Source organism: Delphinus delphis, chromosome 1 (genome assembly GCF_949987515.2).
Source record: "Delphinus delphis chromosome 1, mDelDel1.2, whole genome shotgun sequence".
In the NCBI taxonomy this organism is placed as follows: Eukaryota; Metazoa; Chordata; class Mammalia; order Artiodactyla; family Delphinidae; genus Delphinus; species Delphinus delphis.
Window position 1 is genome coordinate 117,242,178 of NC_082683.1, and position 26,140 is coordinate 117,268,317.

Below are 26,140 nucleotides of genomic sequence, written 5' to 3' on the forward strand. Positions count from 1 at the left end.
AGCTTCATGTAGATTATATCACCTCCTACCCAATCAAGATGTCACTATGCTGACAGCTCCTCAGCTCTGTGTTACTGCGACTCGTTTCTCCAGGATTTAGCTCCTAGCTCACTGTCACTGTCTTCAGTACTATTCCTGACTAAATTGTTGGCAATTTCAATTCACATGTAGATTATCCTTTAACATACCAATTTCTCAGTTCCTCTAATTCCTCTCCTTCAATAATCTTGTCTTCCACCTACATCGCCTTCTCACTCCCATGTTCATAACCGGGACTGGCTACATAATTTGTGGGGCCCATAGAAAAAATGAAAATTTAACACCCCTCTTAAAAAATTACTAGGAATTTTGAGATGGTGACAGCAGAACAGTAAACCAAGTGCAGGGCCCTCTGAGTGTAGGGCCTTTGGTGGCTGCATAAGGTTGCATGCCACGAAGCCAGCCCCACTCATAACTTTGACCTTGTAATTGCCAATATGGGCAACCCTCTCATAATGTGAATTTCGTGCATCCCACTCTCTTTCTCCTGCTTCCCGTCTTTCCAGATCCCTTCCCCAACATTCCCTTGACCCCATAGACTTTCCAATCCATTGATCCTACCACTTTTCAGTGTTCTCACTCATGTGTCTTCACTCCCTTCTTTACCCAGTTTAGATTGCTTGTCAACCATTACAATCACTCCCTTCAACTCCTTTATCATCGTTCACTTTATTTCCTTAATTAGCAGAATCCTGATTAAGCCCAAATCTCTACAGCTGTATGTGGCTGGGAGACACAGCCGTGTTCACTGTTCTCTCTTTAAATGACCACAAACCTCAAGTAGGCTCTTAATGCCTCCAGGTGACCATTGATTTTCCTATTCTCCTCAACAATGATTCTACACCATTTCCTTTCTTCTTAAACCTTCAACGTCTCATTCTTAACTGATGATTTCACCAAAAAGATTAAAACAATCAGAAGAGAATCTCCAGATTCCCATCACCATAATAGCATAATAGCATCTACACGCATAGACTCTGCCTTTATTACCGTGGTTGAACTTTGCATGCTGCTCTGCAAAGCTAATCCCTCTTATTTCCACTGGTTGCCATCTGCTTTCATCTATTCAAGGACATAATTCTAGCAATTTTTCCTCTCTCTCTGATGTCATTATTATTCTTTACAAAACAGCCAGGGTGCTCCTTTTAAAAACTGTGAGTCAGATCATGTCACTCCTCTGCATAAATATCTGGTCTAGTCAATTTTGAAAAAGAAAAACCTGGTGTGTGTGTGTGTGTGTGTGTGTGTGTGTGTGTGTGTGTGTGTGTGTGTGCGCGCGCGCACTCAGTGCGGTGCTTCTGTCTTAACAAGTCTTATGTCTTCTTATAAAGCTATAATTAAGATAGTGAGAGTGAAGTAAGTCAGAAAGAGAAAAACAAGTACTGTATGCTAACTCATGTATATGGAATCTAAAAAAAAACAGTACTGATGAACCTAGTGGCAGGGCAGGAATAAAGATGCAGACATAGAGAATGGACTTGAGGACGCGGGGAGCGGGGAAGGGAAGTTGGGGCGAAGTGAGAGTAGCATTGACATATATACACTACCAAATGTAAAATAGATAGCCAGGGGACCTTCAAGATGGCGGAGGAGTAAGATGTGGATATCACCTTCCTCCCCACAAATATAACAAAAATACATCTACATGTGGAACAGCTCCTACAGAACACCTACTGAACGCTGGCAGAAGACCTCCGACTTCCCAAAAGGCAAGAAAATCCCCACATACTTGGGTAGGGCAAAAGAAAAAAGAAAAAACAGAGATAAAGGAATAAGGATGGGAGGGAGCTGTGAAGTAGGAAAAGTTTCCACATAATAGGAAGCCCCTTCACTGGTGGAGACAGGGGATGGGCGGCGGGGGGAAGCTTCAGAGCCACAGAGGAGAGCAAAGCAACAGGAGTGCAGAGGGCAAAGCGGAGAGCTTCCCTCACAGAGGATCAGAGCCAACCAGCACTCACCAGCCTGAGAGGCTTTTCTGCTTACCTGCTGGGGTGGGCGGGGGCTGCGAGCTGAGGCTCAGGCTTCAGAGGTGAGATCCCAGGGAGAGGGCTGGGGTTGGCTGCATGAACACAGCCTGAAGGGGGCTAGTGTGCCACAGCTAGCCAGGAGAGAGTCTGGGAAAAAGTGTGGACCTACCTAAGAGCCAAGAGACCATTGTTTCGGGGTGCATGAGGAGAGGGGATGCAGAGCACCACCTAAACGAGCTCCAGAGACGGGCGTGAGCTGAAGCTATCAGCTCGGACCCCAGAGACAGGAATGAAATGCTAAGGCTGCTGCTGCAGCCACCAAGAAGCCTGTGTGCAAGCACAGGTCACTATCCATACCCCCCCAGGAGCCTGAGCAACAAACCACTGCCAGAGTTCTGTGATCCAGGGACTGGTTCCCCGGGAGAACACATGGTGTGCCTCAGGCTGTTGCAATGTCACACCAGCCTCTGCCACCGCAGGCTCGCCCCACATTCCAATAATAACTACCGTACCCCTCCCTCCCCCCAGCCTGAGTGAGCAAGAGCCCCCTAATCAGCCTCTGCTTTAACCCTGTACTCTCTGGGTGGGAACAGATGCCTGAGGGTAACCTACATGCGGAGGTGGGGCTAAAACCAAAGCTGAACCCCAGGAGCTATGCGAACAAAGATGAGAAAGGGAAATTTTTCCATGCAGCCTCTGGAGCAGCGGATTAAATCCCCACAATCAATTTGATGTACCTGGTATCTGTGGAATACATGAATAGACAATGAATCGTCCCAAAATTGAGGCGGTGGACTTTGGAAGAAAGTGTGGGGTTTGGGGTTTGCTGTCTGCAACTGATTTGTTTCTGATCTTTATGTTTATCTTAGTATAGTTTTTAGCGCTTGTTATTGTTGGTGGATTTGTTTATTGGTTTGGTTGCTCTTTTCTTTTTTAAAAATTATTATTTAAAAAAATTTTTATTTTAATAATTTTTAAATTTATTATTAATTTTCCTTCTTTTTTTCTCTCTCTTCTGAGCCATGTGGCTGACAGGGTCTTGGTGCTCTGGCCTGGTGTCAGGCCTGAGCCTCTGAGGTGGGAGAGCCAAGTTCAGGACACTGGGCCACCAGAGACCTCCTGCCCATCGGCGAGAGCTGTCCCAGAAATCTCCGTCTCAATGTTAACACCCAGCTCCACCTAATGGCCAGCAAGCTCCAGTGCTGGACTTCCCATGCCAAACAACTAGCAGGACAGGAACGCAGCCCCACCCATTGGCAGAGAGGCTGCCTAAAATCATACTAACTTTACAGACAACCCAAAACACACCACTGGATGTGGCCCTGCCCACCAGAAAGACAAGATCCAGCCCCACCCACCAGAACACAGGTACCAGTCCCCTCCACCAGGAAGCCTACACAACCCACTGAACCAACCTCACCCACTGGGGGCAGACACCAAAACAACAGGAATTACGAACATGCAGCCTGAGAAATGGAGACCCTAAACACAGTAAGTTAAACAAAATGAGAAGACAGAGAAATATGCAGCAGATGAAGGAGCAAGGTAAAAACCCACCAGACCAAACAAATGAAGAGGAAATAGGCAGTCTACCTGAAAAAGAATTCAGAGTAATGATAATAAAGATGATCCAAAATCTTGGAAATAGAATAGACAAAATGCAAGAAACGTTTAACAAGGACATGGCAGAACTAAAGATCAAACAAACAGTGATGAACAACACAACAAATGAAATTAAAAATTCTCTAGAAGGAACGAATAACAGAATAACTGAGGAAGAAGAACAGATAAGTGACCTGGAAGATAAAATACTGAAAATAACTACCACAAGGCAGAATAAAGAAAAAAAAGAATGAAAAGAATTGAGGACAGTCTCAGAGACCTCTTGGACTGCATTAAATGTACAAACATTCAAATTACAGGGGTCTCAGAAGAAGAAGAGAGAAGGAAAGCATCTGAGAAAATATTTAAAGAGATTATAGTTGAAACCTCCCTAACATGGGACAGGAAATAGTCAATCAAGTACAGGAAGCGCAGAGAGTCCCATACAGGATAAATCCAAGGAGAAAAACGCCAAGACACATATTAATCAAACTATCAAAAATTAAATACAAAGAAAACATATTAAAAGCAGCAAGGGAAAAGCAACAAATAACATACAAGGGAATCCCCATAAAGTTAACAGCTGATCTTTCAGCAGAAACTGCAAGCCAGAAGGGAGTGGCAGGACATATTTAAAGTGATGAAGGAGAAAAACCTACAACCAAGATTACTCTACCCAGCAGGATCTCATTCAGATTCAACAGAGAAACTAAAACCTTTACTAACAAGCAAAAGTTAAGAGAATCCAGCACCACCAGACCAGGTTGCATCAAATGTTAGAGGAATTTCTCTAGGCAGGAAACACAAGAGAAGGAAAAGACCTATGAAAACAAACCTAAAACAATTATGAAAATGGTAATAGGAATGTACATATCGATAATTACCTAAATGTGAATGGATTAAATGCTCCAACCAAAAGACATAGACTGGCTGAAAGGATACAGAAACAAGCCCCATATATATGCTGTCTACAAGAGACCCACTTCAGACTTAGGGACACATACAGACTGAAAATGAGGGGATGAAAAAAGATATTCCATGCCATTGGAAATCAAAAGAAAGCTGGAGTAGCAATTCTCATATCAGACAAAATAGACTTTAAATAAAGATTACTACAAGAGACAAAGAAGGACACTACATAATGATCAAGGGATCAATTCAAGAAGAATATATAACAATTGTAAATATTTATGCACTCAGCATAGGGGTGCCTCAGTACATAAGGCAAATGCTAACAGCCATAAAAGGGGAAATCAACAGTAATACAGTTAGTGGGGGACTTTAACACCCCAATTTCACCAATGGACAAATCATCCAAAATGAAAATAAATACGGAAACACAAACTTTAAATGACACATTGAACAAGATATACTTAATTGATATTTATAGGACATTCCATCCAAAACAACAGAATACACTTTCTTCTCAAGTGCTCATGGAACATTCTCCAGGATAGATCATATCTTGGGTCACAAATCAAGCCTTGGTAAATTTAAGAAAATTGAAATCGTATCAAGTATCTTTTCCGACCACAACACTATGAGACTAGATATCAATTACAGGTAAAAAACTGTAAAAAATACAAACATACGGAGGCTAAACAGTACGCTACTAAATAAGAGCATATTTTTATCAAGAGATCACTGAAGAAATCAAAGAGAAAATTTAAAAAATACCTAGAAACAGACAATGAAAACACAATGACCCAAAACCTATGGGATGCAGCAAAAGCAGTTCTAAGAGGGAAGTTTATAGCAATACAATCGTAACTTAAGAAACAAGAAAAATCTCAAATAAACAACCTAACCTTACACCTAAAGCAATTAGAGAAAGAACAACAACAAAAAAACCCCCAAAGTTAGCAGAAGGAAAGAAATCATAAAGATCAGATCAGAAATAAATGAAAAAGGAATGAAGGGCACAATAGCAAAGATCAATAAAACTAAAAGCTGGTTCTCTGAGAAGATAAACAAAATTGATAATCCATTAGTCAGACTCATCAAGAAGAAAAGGGAGAAGACTCATCAACAGAATTAGAAATGAAAAAGAAGTAACAACTGACACTGCAGAAATACAAAGGATCATGAGAGATTACTACAAGCAACTCTATGCCAATAAAATGGGCAACCTGGAAGAAATGGACAAATTCTTAGAAAAGCACAATGTTCTGAGACTGAACCAGGAAGAAATAGAAAATATCAACAGACCAATCACAAGCACTGAAATTGAAACTGTGATTAAAAATCTTCAAACAAACAAAAGCCCAGGACCAGATAACTTCACAGGTGAATTCTATCAAACATATAGAGAAGAGCTAACACCTATCCTTCTCAAACTCTTCCAATTTATAGCAGAGGGAGGAACACTCCCAAACTCATTCTATGAGGCCACCATCACCCTGATACCAAAACCAGACAAAGATGTCACAAAAAAAGAAAACTATCAGCATTGATGAAAATAGATGCAAAAATCCTCAACAAAATAATAGCAAGCAGAAGCCAACAGCACATTAAAAGGATTATATACCATGATCAAGTGGGATTTATCTCAGGGATGCAAGGATTCTTCAATATACGCAAATCAATCAATATGATACACCATATCAACAAATTGAAGGATAAAAAGCATATGATCATCTCAATAGATGCAGAAAAAGCTTTTGACAAATTTCAACACCAATTTATAGTAAACACTCTCCAGAAAATGGGCATAAAGGGAACCTACCTCAACATCATAAAGGCCATATATGACAGACCCACAGCCAACATTGTTCTCAATGGTGAAAAAGAGAAATCATTTCCTCTAAGATCAAGAACAAGACAAGGTTGCTCACTCTCACTGCTGTTATTCAACATAGTTTTGGAAGTTTTAGCCACAGCAATCAGAGAAGAAAAAGAAGTAAAAGGAATCCAAATCAGAAAAGAAGAAGTAAAACTGTCACTGTTTGCAGATGGCATGATACTATACATAGAGAATCCTAAAGATGCTACCAGAAAACTACTAGAGCTAATCAATGAATTTGGTGAAGTAGCAGGAGACAAAATTAATGCACAGAAATCTCTTGCATTCCTATACATTAACAACAAAATACCAGAAAGAGAAATTAAGGAAACAATCCCATTTACTACTGCAACAAAAAGAATAAAATACCTAGGAATAAACCTACCTAAGGAGACAAAAACCCTGTATGCAGAAAACTATGAGACACTGATGAAAGAAATTAAAGATAATACAAATGGAGAGATATACCATGTTCTTGGATTGGAAGAATCAACATTGTGAAAATGACTCTACTACCCAATGCAATCTACAGATTCAATGCAATCCCTATCAAACTACCAATGGCATTTTTCACAGAACTAGAACAAAAAATTTCACAATTTGTATGGAAACACAAAAGACCCTGAATAGCGAAAGCAATCTAGAGAAAGAAAAATGGAGCTGGAGGAATCGGACTCCGTGACTTCAGACTATACTACAAAGCTACAGTAATCAAGGCAGTATGGTACTGGCACAAAAATACAAATATAGATCAATGGAACAGGCTAGAAAACCCAGAGATAAAACTACACACATATGGTCACCTTTTCTTTGATAAAGGGGGCAAGAATATACAATGGAGAAAAGACAGCCTCTTCAGTAATTTGTGCTGGGAAAACTGGACAGCTACATGTAAAAGAATGAAATTAGAACATTCCCTAACATTGTATACAAAAACAGACTCCAGGGCTTCCCTGGTGGCACAGTGGTTGAGAGTCCGCCTGCCGATGCAGGGGAAATGGGTTCGTGCCCCGGTCCAGGAGGATCCCACATGCCACGGAGTGGCTGGGTCCATGAGCCATGGCCCCTGAGCCTGCATGTCCGGAGCTTGTGCTCCACAATGGGAGAGGCCACAACAGTGAGAGGCCTGTGTATGGCAAAAAAAAGAAAAAAAAAAGAAAAAAAAATAGACTCCAAATGGATTAAAGACCTAAATGTAAGGCCAGACACTATCAAACTCTTAGAGGAAAACATAGGCAGAACACTCTATGACATAAATCACAGCAAGATCCTTTTTGACCCACCTCCTAGAGAAATGGAAATAAAAACGAAAACTAACAAATGTGACCTAGTGAAACTTAAAAGTTTTGCATAGCAAAGGAAACCATAAACAAGATGAAAAGACATCCCTCAGAATGGGAGAAAATATTTGCAAATGAAACAACTGACAAAGGATTAATCTCCAAAATACTCAAGCAGCTCATGCAGCTCAATATGAAAAAAACAAACAACCCAATCCAAAAATGGGCAGAAGACCTAAATAAACATTTTTTCAAAGAAGATATACAGATTGCCAACAAACACATGAAAGGATGCTCAACATCACTAATCTTTAGAGAAATGCAAATCAAAACTAATGAGGTATCACCCTCACACAGGTCAGAATGGCCATCATCAAAAAATCTTCAAACAATAAATGCTGGAGAGGGTGTGGAGAAAAGGGAAACTTCTTACACTATTGATGGGAATGTAAATTGATATAGCCACTATGGGGAACAGTATGGAGATTCCTTAAAAAACTAAAAATAGAACTAGCATATGACCCAGCAATCCCACTACTGGGCATATACCCTGAGAAGACCATAATTCAAAAAGAGTCATGTAACAAAATGTTCACTGAAGCACTATTTACAATAGCCAGGACATGGAAGCAACCTAAGTGTCCATTGACAGATGAATGGATAAAGAAGATGTGGCACATATATACAATGGAATATTACTCAGCCATAAAAAGAAACCAAATTGAGTTATTTGTAGTGAGGTGGATGGACCTAGAGTCTGTCATACAGAGTGAATTATGTCAGAAAGAGAAAAACAAATACCGTATGCTAACACATTTATATGGAATCTAAAAAACAAGACAGCTCTGACGAACATTGGGGCAGGACAGGAATAAAGATGCTTACGTAGAGAATGGACTTGAGGACACGAAGAAGGGGAAAGGTAAGGTGGAACGAAGTGAGAGAGTAGCATTTACATATATACATTACCAAATGTAAAATAGATAGCTAGTGGGAAGCAGTTGTATCCCACAGGGAGATCAGCTTGGTGCTTTGTGACCACCTAGAGGGGTGGGATAGGGTGGATGGGAGGGAGTCTCAAGAGGGAGGGGATATGGGGATATATGTATGCATATGGCTGATTCACTTTGTTGTACAGCAGAAACTAACACAGCATTATGAAGCAATTATACTCCAATAAATATGTATTAAAAAAAAAGATAGGAACTGGCTCTCGAGTCAAGAAGACATTAATGGACTAAAATAGCCCAGAAACAGACCCATATATGTATAAAAACTTGATATAGGACAGAGCTGGCATAGCAGATGAATGAGAAAGGGATAGACTGTTTTTTAAATGATAATGGTAATGTTTTTATGTGTAAACAAATAAAATTGGATTCCTGCTTCGCACTCTAATTGAAGATCCAATTATGAAAAAACAAAACACTAAGCTTGGGAGAAATGTAAGTGACCGACTTAATGACCCTGAGTTAAGGAAGGAGTTCTTAAATCACAAAAAGTACAAGCCAAAAGATAAGATTAATAAACTCACTATATTAAAATTAAAACTTCTATTTATCAAAATATACTATTAACAAAGTGAAGAAGTCTGCAAGTTGGGAGAAGATAATTGCAACCCTAATATATTGATAAAATGGGAACATTAATGTACAATAAGAAAAAGACAAGTACAATGGCCAGTAAACATATGAAAAGGTGCTTCACTTCACTAACAATCAGGGAAATAGAAATGAAACCACATTAGATATAATTTCATACCAGATTGGCAACGATGTAAGAGTTAACTAATTCAAAATATTGGCTGTGATTTGGAGCTATACAAGGTTTTATATACTATTAATTGGGGTATAATTAGATACGAATATCTTGGAGAACAATTTGGCAAAATTTAGTAAAGTTGAAATGTGTATAATCCATGAGCCCAAGTGTCTACTCTTTCGGATTGGCACTATTGAAACAAAACTGACAATGGCCAGTATTTTATTACTTATTACAAAACAAAGATCAGTGAAACTATGTATTTATTACATTTAAATATATTTTAAAAATAAGTATATTATAAAGTACAAATAAAAGTGTAAATGAAAAATACATATTTTCTAATATGAACTATTATTAGATTAACTTAATCAAAATACAGTATTCAAAAATAACACATACTCTCTAAAACTTACTAAATTATAATTAATAATGAAAGTTTAAAGTAAAATAGCTTTTTTAGTGCAATTTTGAGATTAAAGATAAAAGAACAAGGGAGGGAGGGAGAGGGAGGAAGGCGGGGAGGAAGGGGTATCAGTGGAGTCATCACTGAGTTCTGAGGGGTTTTGGTGCAAATTTTTCCATCTGTTGGAAAAGTTCTATCTGTTTACACTAGTTGGGAAATGCTAAAGATGTAAGAATAGGCTAAGTAAATCTTTTCCTATGATTTGTTGATCTTCAACAAACATCTCTTGTTCTGCAACTTTGAAAAAAATCTATTATGAACATTTTGGTTCTTTGTGGGAGCTGATATCTCTTTACTGACAACAAGCTACAGAGTTTGTTATTTAAGCCTTTAGTAATCACAGTGGTTAACTTTCTAGATTCCAGATGCTTACTGACTGCTCTGAAACAGCCTTTATCCAAACACAAAAGCAAAACAATTAAACAGATAAAAAGTGCCCACCACTAAGTATTTGTTATTTTTGCCAACAACCTCACTTCTTTTGAAGTACACTATTTTGTGGTAAAGGCTATGTTTTAATTCTCTAATAATTCTCTTTTAGAGTGGTTTTACTTTTTTCAATATTCAAGAAAATTTTTATGTTTTTCAAAAAACAGACCTAAAATGAATATAGTCTTAAAATTTGTATCCCTGATTTTCCCCCTGTGTTTTTAAGAGTATGGAATGGGGGATGGGGTGACTTCAGGCTGATTCTCATGGGGAGAGAAGAGGAATGTTGGGTAGATGGGGTTTAATCGGTGCATGTATTCCTGTCTTAACAGGTCTCAAGTGATAATCAATATCACAAGAACCTCACTATGTACATACTACATACCTCGATAACCAGCCACATGCCACCTCTGCCACCCAGGCTTTGCTCAAATACTTGGAAGAGAAAGGCAGCTGAATTGATTCAAGGCACCTAGTGCATCAGGTAAGGCACCCTGGGGTGGGGCATTCCATCAGGGGGAAAGGAGGGGAACCTTTGGAAAAAGTAGTCCATTACTATCGAAACATACTTATCATACCGAATTTTAATTATCCATTTCCTCATCTGTATTTCATACTCGGGCCAGAATCATGTCTGTTTTGTTCACTCTAACTCCACTGTCAATCTTACAATACATTCTCAATAACTGTTTGCTGAGTTGCATTGAATTATCTTAATAAGAAATGTGCCAAGTGTGTATGAAAAATCTTACCAAGAGACATAAATGAACAAAATAAAAGGAGGTGGAATGTTTTTGAATGGAAAGACTGACTATTGTGAAAATATGAACACTTACCAAATTATATTTTAATTTGTATTTCTACCTCCAACCTGGCCCTGAACTCCAGACTCATTTTTTCTACCTAACATTAACTACTTAACATTAACTACTTAACATCTCCTCTTGGATGTTAGATATTTCAAACTTAACGTGGCCAGAACAGTGTCTCTTACATACGAACAAGTTCTGTACTGAGAGCACGTTCATAAGTCCAATTTGTTTGTAAGTCCAATTTGTTCGTAAGTCCAACAAAGTTAGCCTAGGTACCCAACTAACAGAATTGGCTATACAGTACTGTACTGTAATAAGTTTATAATACTTTTCACACAAATAATACATAACAAGCAAACAAACAAAACTTTTTAATCTTACAGTACAGTACCTTGAAAAGTACAGTAGTACAGTACAATTGCTGGCTTCCAGGGGCTGGCATCGAGTGAACAGGCAAGAAGAGTTACTGACTGGAGGAGGGAGAGGGGGTGGGAGATGGTAGAGCTGAAGGATCGTCAGCAGTAGGAGACAGAGGACAAGCTGCAGTTTCACTCATGCCTGACGTTGATGGCACAGGTTCTGGTTCCTTGCTGGATTCAATTCTATCTACCCTCTTGGAAAAAACGATCCAGTGATGTCTGGGTAGCTCTTTTTTTCTCACCATAGATGACACGGTGGCACTGGATTGCATTCTGAATGGCTGCTGCAACCTTCGTGTACCATTCTACGTTCAGGTCCTATGCCTCAAAAACTAACAGTGCCTCCTCAAATAAAGAAAATCCCCTTGCCATTTTCTGTGTCGTGAATCTCTCCTTAGCAGTACCACCTACATCACCGCTGCTTTTATGCTTGCTACCAGACATCCTGGGCTTGAAATAAAGATACTGTACTACTGTACTCTATATAGTACTGTACAGTAAAGTACACAAAAGCACAACCACTTGTAGAGGATGCACACACGTGGCAAGGTACGCCAGACATGTGAACTAACTTACAAGATTGGACATGCCAACGCATGTTTGCATCTTTGAAAGTTCACAACTTGAAGGTTCTTATGTAGGGGACTTACTGTACTAGTATATACATGTGCCGGATATTTTCTGTATCTCCAGATCCTCTTTCTAACTTTCCCCACTCTGCTCTGTGCTCTGACCTCTATGGGCTCCCTTGCTCTCAGGCCTCTGATTGGGTTCAGTCAGTGGGAGACACATATATAAAGAGTATACACAGAAATGGATATTAGGATGTTAAACCAAGAAGGATAAAGTAGCTGATTTACTTTGTTATACAGCAGAAATTAACACACCATTGTAAAGCAATTATACTCCAATAAAGATGTTTAAAAAAAAAGAGTATATACAGAAATGGATATTAGGATGTTAAACCAAGACGGATAAAATAGAAGATTTGTTGGCTGAATTCATAAATAAAGGCACACTCACCCAGGATTCGGAATTAATGTGCTAGCTCACGCACTGGGGAGTGACATAAACATTCTGCTAGACTGGTTAATTGAAACATGGATTTAATGGTGGCTCACATTCAATGGAGATCAAAATGCCAAAACTTCCCTGGAATTCTATAGAGAAAGGAATCTGAAAACTCAGGGAGATGGGAATATTATAATAAATCTATTAATGCAAACCGTCTAGTTATACCTCACCCCCCTTCAAGGTGTCTGAAGGTCAGCACCTTCATGATGAACTAAAAAATAAATTATGAGGAGAGAACCCTGCTGTACAGGGATCTGTGGTGATGTCTAATTGATTCACTGGATTCCAAAGCGTAGAATGATGGACAGCCTAAAGTTCTGTTGGTTATAAAGTAAGCAGAGAACTTCTAGGTCTTGTGGCACAACACTGACTTGAGTCACAGAGTAGGGATTCTTGGATGTCTTACCCAATCTACAGATTTAATCCAGTTGACAGACTCAGATCCCTTTTATTGAGAGTGGTGTTGGGTTTCTGGATTGCTTTAAGGAAGGAATGTGACCACACTTCCCCAAACCTTTTCCAGAAGAACGTACAACATTTACTAGGGGCACTGTGTACTGGGAAAAGGAAAAATACCCAATATTTTTTAGAGTTGTTTGATACTGGCTCTGAACTGACACTAATTTTTGGAGACTCAAATGTTCCCATGATCCAGCAGTCAGAGGTAGAACTCATGGGAGTCAGGTGATAGAAGAAATCTTGGCCCGAGTCTACTTCAAGTGGATCCAGTGGGACCACGGGACCATCCTATGGTTATTTCCCCAGTTCCAGAATGCACTTACAGACTTAGGAATTGTCAAAATCTTTTCATCTGTTCTTTGAATCATAGAATGAGGACTATTGTAGTGGGAAGGACAAAGCAGAAGCTCCTATAACTGGTTTCATCTGCCAAGACAGTAAACTAAAGCAATTTCACATCCCTGGAAGAGATTTCTATACTAAGGGCACCATCAAATCATGAAATGTACGGTGTGTTGATTCCTACCACATTCTCATTTGACTGACCTATTGGCCAGTGCAAACACCAGATATATCTTGAAGAATGACTATGGATTATTACAACCTTAATCAAAGGTTATTGTATTTTCAACTGCAGTTCCAGATGTGCGTATTTTTGTGGATAAAATAATCATAGATCTGGCATCTAGATCTAGGAAAAGCTTTGCTGTAGATCAAACAAAAGCAATTTATCTAACTATCTAGCTAAAATTCCTAATAGCAAAGTAGTCAGAACCAGTTGCCTTCATTTGATAAGAATAAGAGTACACAGTCATGGCCTTATCACACAGATGTGTCAGTTCTCTTTCTGTGGCATAATATAACACAGAAGGACATTGATTATATTAATATCCTATAAAATATGATGTTGGTTCATTTCTGGGTCTGGTTCTATTGATTAACATTTCTCCTCTTTATGGATTGTAATTCCTGCCTCTATTCATACTTGGCAAATTTTGTTTTTGTTGTTTTTAGGCCGCACCATGCAACATGTGGGATCTTAGTTCCCCAACCAGGGATCGAACCCTTGCCCCCTGCATTGGGAGCATGCAGTCTTAACCACTGGACCATGAGGAAAGTCCCCATACCTGGTAAATTTTGATTTGATGCCAGAAGTAGCAAATTTTATCTTTATGGTGCTGGATATTCTCATTTTCCTATAAAGATTCTTGAACATTTTTCTAGGGTGCAGTTAAGCTACTTGGAAATAGTTCAATCTTTTGGAGACTTGTTTTAAATATTTTTTAGGTGATACAAGAGCAGCCTTTAGTTCAGAGCTAATTCTATCCCACTACTGAATCAGTATGCTTCTGATTATTCTAACTGAGGTCCATGGATTATAAAATTTTCTACTCTGGTGAGAATACAAACTATTTCCAGACCAGCGTGAGCTCCAGAGATTGTTCCTTTGGCTTTTAGGGTGATTTTTTTTACCCAGCCTGGTTATTTACCTCATGCACATGAGCTATTCAACACTAAGCTGAAGATTCAAGGAACCCCTCTGCAGATCCCAGGAGCTCTTTCTTAGTGTATCTTTTCTTCTATGTTCTCACCCCCATAAACTCTAGGCACCTTGGCCTTCCTGGACTCCTAGCTCTATTTCGTCAACTTAGGGAGACATAAGGCTCTACCTTGGTAGACAAGGACATTAATACAGTTGTTGTTATTATCTCAGATGTTCAAGAATCTAGAGAAAAGGAGCTTGCTAAGTAGAAACATGGATGATATTAAAGAAACACCCAAATTAAACTTCTAGAGATAAAAACTACATTGTGTAAAACGAAGAATTCACTGGATGGGATTAGCAGCAAATTTCACATTACAGCAGACAGAAATTAGTGAACTTGAAGACAAAGCAATAGAAACTATACAAAATGAAAATCAGAGAGAAAAAAAGACTGAAAAAAATAAACAGAGAACCTGTAAAATGTGGAACAACTTTGGGTAGCCTAATATACCTGTAATTAAATTCCCTGAGTGGGAACAAAACTATTTAAAGAAACAGCAGACAAAAATTTTCTAAGTTTGATGAAAATTATAAACCCACATGTACAAAAAATTAAATGCACCCCAAACTCAAGAAACACAAAGAAAATTACACAAAGGTACATCACAATCAAATTGCCTAAAACCAATGATAAAGAGAAAATCTCAAAAGCAATTGAAGAAAAAAAATACATACCTACAGAAGAACAAATATAAGGACAGCAAACTTCTTATCAGAAACGCTGCAAGTCAGGAGACAGTGGAACAAAATCTTAAGCGTATTGAAAGAAAAAATTAACCTAGAAATCTATATCCAGGGAAAATCTTTCAAAAACTGAAGGTGAAAAGAAGACATTTTCAAATACACAAAAGCTGAAATAATTTACACCAGTATATATGCACTACAGGAAATGTTATAGGAAGTCCTTTAGACAGACAGAAAATGGTACCAGGTGAAAATCTGAAACAATACTAATATTTCTCAACTAGGAGTGACTTTTGGCAATGTCTTGAGATATGTTTAGTCATCACAAGTTGCACAGGGCATTCCCCTCAACAAAGAATTAGCTGGCCCCAAATTTCAATAATGCCAAGGTTGAGAAACCCTGGTACATACAAAGGAAAGAAGAGTACCAGAAATAGTAATTATGTGGGTAAATAAAAAAATATTTTTCTTATATTTAAAATCACTTTAAAAGATAATTGATTGCTAAAAGTAAAAGTAATAACAATCTACTGTAGGGGTAATAAAATATATAGAAATAAAATGGATGACAATAAGAGCACAAAAGCTTAATTAGAGTGTGGGAGAAATGAAAGTATATTATTGTAAGGTTCTTGTATTATAGGTGAAGTGGTATAATATTACTCAAATATAGGTTATAATAAGTGAAACATGAATACTATAAATACTAAATAAACTACCAAAAAACAAAGAATTTTAGGTAGCAAGCCTGCAAAAGAGATAATTTGGAAATAATTTAAATATTCAATCAATTCCAAAGTAGGCAGAAAGGGGAAAAGAAGAACAGACAGGACAAATAGAAAACAAATACCAAGATAGTAGATTTAAACCAGTCATATTAATGATCACATTAAATACAAATGGCCTAATCATCCCTATTAAAGGGAAGTTATTGTCAGATTGGATAAAAAAGCAAGACTCAGGGGTATGATTCTTACAAAAGACCTGATATAAAAATGAAAACACAACTAGATTAAAAGTCAATTGATGGGAAAAGTATATACTATTAACACTAATAAAAAGAAAGCTAGCAATATCAGCTCAGAGCAATGACTAACCAGGAATAAAGAAGCGGGGTTTTCAAAAAGATAAAGGGGTCAATTGATCGAGAGGATATAACAATTCTAAATGTTTATGCACCTAAATGTTTGTTTCAAAATACATAAAGCATACATGTTTTTCCCAAAAAGATATACAAATGGCCAACAGGTACTTTAAAAGGAACTCAGTATCTCTAATCATCAGGGAAATTGAAATCAGAATCACAATGAGATGTCACCTCACATGTGTTAGAATGGCTATCATCAAAAAGACAAGAGATATCAAATATAGGTGAGGATGTGGAGAGAAGGGAATACTTGTGCACTGTTGGTGGGAATGTAAATTGGTGCAACCACTATGGAAAACAGTATGGAGGTTCCTCAAAAAAGTAAAAATTATGATCCAGTAATCCCACTTCTGAGTATACAGTCAAAGGGAATGAAAACAAGATATCAAAGAGATATCTGTACTCCATGTTCATTGCAACATTACTCACATAAGCCAAGATAAGGAAACAACCCAAGTGTCCATCAACTGAGGAATGGATAAAGAAGATGCAGAATATATAAACAATAGAATATTATTCAACCATGCTAGACAGAGAAAGATAAATGCTGCATGGTATCACTTACATGTGGAATCTAGAAAATTTAATCTGTTGATTAACAGACAAGAAACAAAAATTCATACTACCATTTCAGTTGATGCAGAAAAAAACTCTCAGCCCTACTAGGAAGTGGAGGGCTAAAGATGTAGTTAGTGGGAAAAGATTGAATACTTTTACCCCAAGATCAGAAAATGACAAGGATTTTTTGCACTCATCACTTCTATTATACATTGTTTTGGAAGTCTTAGCTAGTGCAATAAGGCAAGAAAAAAATGGAACAGAAAAATTGGCATGGAAGAAATAAAATCATCTTTAATTGCAGATGGCATGTAGAAAATCATACAGAGATTCTACAAAAAAAGCCACTGGGCCAATAAGTGAGTTTAGCAAGGTTGCAGGATACAAGTTCAGTATATGAAAATCAACTGTGTTTTCATTCACTTGCATTGAACAAGTGGAAAGTGAAAATAAAATAATTAAAAATTTTAAATCATTAAAATCTGATATCATTTAAAATAACATCAAGTGTGTGAAATCTTCGGGATAAATTTGACAAAAGATGTACAAGACCTGTTACAAAACATTTCTGAGAGAAATTTTAAAAGATATGAATGAATGAAAAGATTAAACTATGTTCATGGATCAGAAGAATTAATATTACCATGTTAGTTCTCCCCAAATTGATCTCTAGATTCATGCAATCTCAATCTAAATGTCATCAGTCTGTGTGTGTGTTGGTGGGGGGGAGTAGATGAAAAGCCGAATCTAAAATATGTATGGAAATGCAAAGGGACTAACATAGCTAAAATAACCCTGAAAAAGTTGGGTGATTTAAACCATCTTATTTCAAGATTTATTATAAAGTGATAGTAATCAACACAATACAGAAGTTTCATAAAGACAAAAAAAAAAAAAAAGATCCATGGTGAGAGCTTAGAAATAGATCCAAACTTATATAGTCAATAGTTTTTGTTTTTTACAAAGGCACAAAAGCAATTTCTTGGTATAAAGGATAGTCTGTTCAACAATGAGCTGGAACAAATAGGTGACCATATTTAATAAAACACCAACCACAACCTTACCCCAGATTGCAAAAATTAAATCAGAATAGGCTACACTAAATGTGAAAGTTAAAAGTATACAACTCTAGAAGAAAACAAGGAGAAAATCTTTATGAATTGCATTAAGCAAGGGTTTATTATATACAACACTGAAATCACAATTCATGAAAGAAAAACATGATAAATTTGACTTCATCAAAATCAAGAACTTCTGTTCTTTGAAATATACTGCTAAGACGATGAATAAAACAGTTACAAGTCAATACAGAATGTTTTAAGACTTTTAACTTCTGGCTCTCTCACTGGTCTTGATTGGAGTGTGCATCCATACAACCTTTTGTTGTACTAATTTGTCAATGTGTGTAAAAATGTTAAAATGTTTAGGATATTATCCTGAGGAGAGAGTTGGGCAAACTCTCAAAGATGTAAGCACAAAAATGTTAATCTTCTCAAATTACATTGGGTCCATTGGACCAAACTGGAAATAACCTAAATATATAGTTATATATAAATTATGATATATGCAATCAAAATAGTAAGCAATCATGAAAGGCTGATGTGTATTGGCTTTCTTTGAAGTGGAAAGATACCCATTATACACTGAAAAAAAGGGTTTCAGATGATCATATATATAATGAATCATTTATGTACATATATAATATTTGCTTATACATGCATATGAATAGAGAACAGTCTGGAGAGATTAGAAAAGGTGATTTCTGAGTGGTGAGACTGAGATAATTTCTGCTCTCTTTTTTATACCTTTCTCAACATTTGATTTTTCTAAAACAACAAAAAAGTTTGAATTTTTTTTTTCTTTCTGAACTCAAGTCTTTCCAAAGATCTCAGAACCTGAGAGCTGGAAATGACTCTTGGGTTCTCTCTCATTCACTCTTTCTGTTGTTTCCTCCTCAGTGAGGACTTGCCCTAAGTCAGGGCTTGGGTTCTTCTCATCTGCAGCCTTCCTATATATGACTACAGAAAGTCCCTCCTTTGCCTTCATAACTGCAGGTGAATTCCTTGCATCTCCGAATATCTATTCCATTTTGACTCTGCTGATTATAAAGCCAGACCCAGTTCCAACTTCTAACACTCACAATGTCGCCTACACAGTGTTTTGCACATTGGTGTTTTCATGCTCTATCAGGCTGTGAGATCAAGTAACATTTCCTGTCCATGGTTACCACATACATAACTTTCTGGTCAGTGCTATATGCTGCTGGGCCAACTCTCCTCTGTGACTTCCTTCCTTTATTTCTAACCTTCTCCATAATATCTTCATTTAGATCTGTGAAATCATGAAATTTGGCATATTGGCATTCTAACACAACAAAGAAGAGAGGGTAGCTCATTTCTAGGAAGCAGAATGCAAATTCTACATATTAGGATCTACTGCCAAGCCCTCAAGTCCCCCATCTGGGCACTTTATAACACAGTTCCAAGGGGACCACATTGAACACATTTCAGTGGAACTGGGGACATTGATAAGAGAGGGGACATAACAACATATTAACAGTTTGACCTTGGACACTTTAGTTAATAAGAAGCTCCATTTCTTTTCCCACAAAACAGAGATATATCACCTATGGAAGACGGTTTTGCAAAAGATAAATGAGGTAATTGATGTAACATGCTTAGCACAATTTTTGACTCATAGAAAGCACCTTCATAGTGGCTCTTGCTGCACAGATGTAGAAAAACAGTCTAGTGCTTGTGTTGTAGATAGTTTTGGCTTTGCTTACTTAGGGTTGTATACTGGAATATGAATTGCTTTATGTGACCTTCTCAGAGGACTCTTTCCTGTACCCAACCTAAAGAAGACTATTTGTCCCTCCCTGTAATACCCCTCTGTTTTGTTTTCACTGTATTGTCTCCTCTCACTGGAACGTCATTTCATGAAGGCAGGACTAGTGCCTGTACTGTTTATCACTGTCTCACCAACGCATAGGAACATGCCTGGAACCTAATAGGTGCTCAGTGTGTGCTTGTTGAATGAGTGAATGAAGCTTCTAGTCATCCTCCAAGTCCCAGCTCCCATGTAGGCTCTCTACTCCTTGATGAATGAATCACTCCTTGCTCTCAGTCATCAGTTATCACACACGTCACAGTGTCCTTTTACTTCTTTATTTTCCCCACTAGACTCTGAGCTGTGTTGAAGGCATCAACTGAGTGTCTACCATAGTGCTTGACATGGGAGACTTTAAATAACTGTTGAACAATAACAACTGAATGGTCTGTCTGATCTTTGTGATAACAAAATTTCACAAGAATTATGAAGAAGGCCGTTTTGATGGGGACCATTTGATCTGAGCCTTAAGCCTGAGGGTGCCTGAAATTTTGTTTGCCTTTAAGTGACGTGGGCAGGGAAGAGGGTGAGCCCCGATCAAGTGCAGGTGTTTAACAAATATTTATTTCTGCCTCTCCATTTGATTAGTTATTATTATTTGTATTACATTTCTCCATGAATTTTGCTTTGAATGAATATATAAGCTAGCATGATGTATCACAGAGCAGTTGAGCATAAATGTCAATTTTTAAAGAGAATCCCAGTGTTGACTATGTACCCTGAAATCTTGACCAAGGTCTCTCCTGTCTCTATCACATCTCTTGCAACTTCTTCTAATCTCCATTCGCACTGCTTGCCCCACCGTAGCTAGTCCCTCACCATCTCCCATCTGGTTTGCCATCATCATCTGCCAGCTTCAGTACACTCTCCTTATTAGACTGGAGTTCCTAAAACTCAGCACTAATCTTGTCATTTCCCTGCTTAGAAACCATCCGTGTTTCCCCATTAGCTACAGAATCATTCTTTTAAGACCCCATAATATTACCCCAAACTGACTTTTCCAAAAGTTGGTTTCCAAACTACCTTTCCAGAACCCTGTATGATTCTTATGTGTTTTAAAATATCCTATTTCTAGACCTATGTTCCTGCCTTTTCCCCAACCTACAATGCCTTCCATCCCATTTCTGTGTAACCAAATCTTATCCACTCTTTTAAATCCCAGCTCAAATACCACCTCCTCTAAGAAAACTTTCCTGCTCATCTCCTCTGTCCTTGAATTTGTATAATATTGTCTTACCCTCATTTTATTTATTTACATGTTGAAAAAAATTGCAAGTCCCTTATTGGAATCTCCTTAGAATCTCCCCAGGCCTTAGCACAGTGTTTGAATAGGTAGTAGGGATTCACTACATTTTTATAAACATTTTTTTAAATTACCAAAGTAATGCATGCACGTAAGCACTTAAAGTGTGAAAAAGTTATCAAATAAAAAGAATGAATCCACAACATTTTTTTCCCTATTTACTCCTCCTAAATTCCCCAGCTGTAACCACTATTATAAATTTCTTATATAACTTTCAAAACTTGTTTATGAATATACAAAGATATAGGCGTACTTTTTTTTTTTTTTTACACAGATGGGATCATACTTTGCATCTTGCCTTTTTCACACAACAATAGATCTTGGAGTATTTTTCATACCATATATGGATTTACTCAATCTTGTTAATGTCAATTTGCATATACTTATGCAGTAATAACTATAAGATACATTTTTATTAATGAAATTTTGAGTCAAAGGTTATACTTGTGCATTTTATGTTTTGACCACATTTCTATCCAAAGAGGCTGTATTTAGCATGTGCAAGCACTTCTGCTTCCCAGCAGTTGAATTTCCTCTGGGTATTTTCATAGTTTTAATTCTAAACCCTTGAAGAGGTAAAAATGGTATCACATTATTCTTTTTTTTAATATAAATAAATGTATTTATTTATTTATGGCTCTGTTAGGTCTTCGTTGCTGTGCGCAGGCTTTCTCTAGTTGTGATGAGCGGGGGTTACTTTTTATCACTGTGCGCAGGCTTCTCATTGTCGTGGCTTCTCTTGTTGCGGAGCACGGGGTCTAGGCGCACAGGCTTCAGCATTTGTGGCACTTGGGCTCTGTAGTTGTGGCTCGTGGGCTCTAGGAGCACAGGCTCAGTAGTTAATATAGTTGCTCCGCGGCATGTGGGATCTTCCCGGACCAGAGCTCGAACCCCGGTCTCCTGCGTTGGCAGGCGGATTCTTAACCACTGCGCCACCAGGGAAGCCCACATTATTCTTTTAATTTGTGTTTCTTTAGTTATGAGTGAGATCTAGCATTTTTTTATCTTTCTTTTTCACATTCCATTTCAGAGAATCTCCTCCTCTTGCATTTTACCTAGTTTTCTATTGTTTTTTAAAAGCTTCGTTATATGTTAATGAAGTTTTGAATTTTTCTGTTGGTTTGTCAATAAGTTTTTTTTAACAACAGTTTTTTGTTATAATGGTCATATTTAGCAATCTTTTCTTGGTTTCTGTGTTTTATATCTTGTTAGGAAGTCTTTCTCAATTCCAGGAATATTTTTTAATAGTTCACGTTTTCTTCTAGTACACACAGTTTCATTTAGAAAAATAAGTTCTGTATTAGAACCAATTTGAATTAATTTTACTTCAAGAAGTAAGAAAGGGATTCAGGTTTATTTTTTTCTAAGTGACCAGCCAAGTGTCCCAACACAATTATCACTCATCTTTTCCTCATTGATTTGAAATGCTTTTACGTATATGCTAAATTCCATACATATTTGGATTCATTTCTACCGGATTCTATATTTGATTCCATTGATCTCTCAGTACGAAACTCTTAATTACTGTAGTAGTTACTGTAGTTTTATAATGTATTTTAATATTTGGTATTAGTCCCCCCCTTTTTTTTTGGCGGTACGCGGGCCTCTCACTGCTGTGGCCTCTCCCGTTGCGGAGCACAGCCTCCGGACGCGCAGGCTCAGCGACCATGGCTCACGGGCCCAGCCGCTCCATGGCATGTGGGATCTTCCTGGACCGGGGCACGAGCCTGTGTCCCCTGCATCGGCAGGCGAACGCTCAACGCTCAACCACTGCGCCACCAGGGAAGCCTCCCCTTTTTTTAATTAAATATTTTCTGGCTCTCTGGCAGGTTCCTTGTGTTTCATTTCCCACCTGGATAAACTTTACTATCTTTGAAGAAAAAATTTTAAATTCTGTTGATTTTTCACTGGAAATATACTGAATTTATGATTAATTATGGTGAACTGATATGCTTTCAAACTGAATCCTTCCCTTCACTGAAGTCTTCTAGTAAGCTCCCCAGTAGCTGTTTAATTTTGTACATTTCATATTACATTTATTCCTGGGTATTATTAATTTTGTGCTGATGTAAATGAGATGTGTTATTATATTTACTTACTGGTTATTGTTTCTGTATGAAAAAGCTATTGATTTTTTAGATTTCAATAATATAAGCAGATATCCTTATTGGATTTTCTTAGTTTTTAGTAGTTTTTCTTTTCAGTTAAATCTGTATTTCACAGGTATAAAGTCATGTCAACGGCAAATAATAATAATTTTGCACCTTTGTTTTCAATTTTTACATGTATTTCCTTTGACTAATTACACTTGCTAACATATCCTGGAAAATGTTACATAGTAGTGCTTATAATGAACATCTCTGGCTCATTCATGATTTGGGGGGTAATTCTTCTAGTGCTTCATCTGGCCTTTGTTTAAGGAAGCACCTCTCTAGCTCTACATGGTTAAGAGTATGTAAGTGTGTGTATGCATATGCACACATGACTGTGTGTTTAATTGAGGGGTTGATGCTGAATTTTATCTAATACCTTTTAAGCAAATTTGAATCAGCTATGCAGTTTGTAACCTCTGACTTATTAATATGTAATTAAACTAATAATTTTCCTATCAGGGAACCATCCTTGATTTCTTGGATTGGACCATACTTGAGCATAGTGTATTTTCTCCATTAATGTTTTACTGGCTTCCATTTTGTTAGTAGTTTATTGAAAATTGATAGTAAATGAAATTGAAATTGGTCTGTAGTTTTCTTGTGTCTGTGTGTGTCTTTTTTCTAGAAAAAAAAAGTTTTACCTTCATACATAGAAATTGAAAAAAATCAGTAAGAAGACGAACAACTCAAGCTAAAAAATGGGTAAAGGATATGATTATGCAATTCTCAAAAGAGGAATTAACAATGGCTAAAAAAATATGAAAACACCCTCAACATCACCTGTGACTTGAAAATTCAAACTGCTAACACCTTAAGGCTGCCTTTCTTATATCTGTATTCCCGGTATCATATAGAGAAAGAAATATATCCCTGCCTATTCTGTTAGTAATGACAATCTCTTTTGTCCTTATAGCTCCCGAATTCTAAGAAGCCCTGAAGCGCATCCATGGAGACACTTGGATTTTAATTTCTATAACAGGTAAAGAAAAATTTCAGTGGTCTCCACAAAGACAAGAATCTTTAAAGACAGTAGATTTCCCCTGATACCTGTTCAGGATTGCTTTCTAAACTGGGCTAAACAAGTTCCTTCAGCAGTGTAGCTCTGATGCTCTGGCTTGGACCTGCATACTGAACTCAGCCCCTTTGGAACCACCAGATGAATTGTTGCACAACCAAGTTGTTTGAGAAATCCCAGGTCTCTGTTTCTTCATCTATAAAATGGTGGTTTGTCTTGATAGACTAAAAGCAGGATGAAAGGAGATGATGTACGCTGAAGCCTTTTACAAATCCAATGAAATTTGAAATATTATGAGTATTTTAAGAATCACAAGTGGAGCCAGCAGAATCCATGTAAAAAGTTGGCCTCTCAGATAAAAATTTTATAAAGGGCACCTAGTCTTTTCCATACCAAATAAATCAACCTCTATAGGAGAGGACCTTTCTCACATGGCTACCTTCTCTGCCTCCCCGCTCTGCTCCCATGCTGCCTGCACTCTTCTCCTCACCAGCCCCATTTCTGCTGCTTCACAGAGTCTGCTCATTGCTTGTATGGCATTTGCACCAGGGAGAGAAGGGCAGGTGGAGGAGCTTGGACAGACACGTTCCTTCCATCCCCTCCTGGCAGTCTAACTATTTCTCATTCTGCTCATTGGGGCTGCGAAGTCAGTGAAGTAGAATTTCTTTTCTACTTGGTTATCAGTCCTACATTTAGCATAAGGTTTCAAATGTGTGGAAGATGAGGCTACTCACGAGACACAGAGGCACAGGACTCCGGGCATAGACTCACTGTCTCTTAACAGAAAGTTGCCGTCCACCCCTTCCTTGAGCAGCAAGGTCTCACAGTCTCGCTTGGACAGAGGGCCGTGGTAATAAGGCAGATCCATGGTGAGTCCTCTCATATCCCAAGTTCAGGGACAACTCTGAGGAGAGAAGAGGAAGCAGTTGGCCTAATAGAGCCTGTAGAAATACCTCTTCCTTCTCTGACTTGTGGGAGTGAGATGAGGTTACTTGTGGGACTCAGATAGTTTCACAAGATTCAGGAAATGTGAGAGGTGGGGTAGTGAAGTGACCAAGACTTTTCAGCCTGTAAATAGACCAAGTATGACTCATAGAAGTGGGTTACCCAAAGTGCATTTGGGTACACGCCGGAATCAACGATATTTATGGCTCGAGCTCAATGCCAAAGACAAGCCCCCCAGAACTGGGTCGCAGCCTTGTATATCACCCTAAATCACCAGTTTTTACCTTCTCTGGCTCATGGCATCCCTTCCAGGGATCACATCACTGATTTTGGCTGAAATGGATGCCCATTTTCTGCTGAAGCTGCCTATGGTTATGCTATGCTTAGCTCAGAACAGGTGCTCACAAACCGTTCAGATGCTGAATGAATCCAAATATGTCCAGACTCAATGGAACAATTGAGAAGGTAAGATGCGTCTATGGGTCAAATGACATGAGAAATGTAAGACAGTAATGGGAATAGAAAGCAACTGGATGCTGTGGGGGGAGGATGGCTGGGGGGGAATATCCCCTGGCTAAGGCTCCTTGCCACTGGTGAACAAAGGCTATTTTTTACATCCTCAAGCATCGTGCCTTTTGGGGAAGGAGCTGGTCCATGTGCGAGGGATATCTGGATATGCAAAATTAGTGCAGGGATACTTCTCCAGGTGGAAGAAAAGAATATATTAGGCTTGGGTTTGAAGAGTCTCAGGTCCTTTGAAGTTTCCATCCTGCAGGACAGTAGTGATGACCAAGGAAAGTCTATCTAGCC

General features: G+C 38.1%; 1 protein-coding gene across 2 annotated transcripts in view; it reads right to left on the minus strand.

The window, feature by feature from the left end:
• The window catches only part of SH2D1B (SH2 domain containing 1B), a 36,991-nt gene extending 11,723 nt beyond the window's left edge, over nucleotides 1–25,268 (minus strand). Inside the window, exon 1 of one of the 2 annotated variants that reach the window (XM_060008990.1) lies at nucleotides 25,120–25,268. In XM_060008990.1, coding sequence (XP_059864973.1) covers nucleotides 25,120–25,268 — 149 coding nt within the window. The remainder of the gene's footprint in view (nucleotides 1–25,119) is intronic. The other variant, XM_060008998.1, reaches the window with a different exon arrangement.
• Nucleotides 25,269–26,140: the final 872 nt, after the last annotated feature.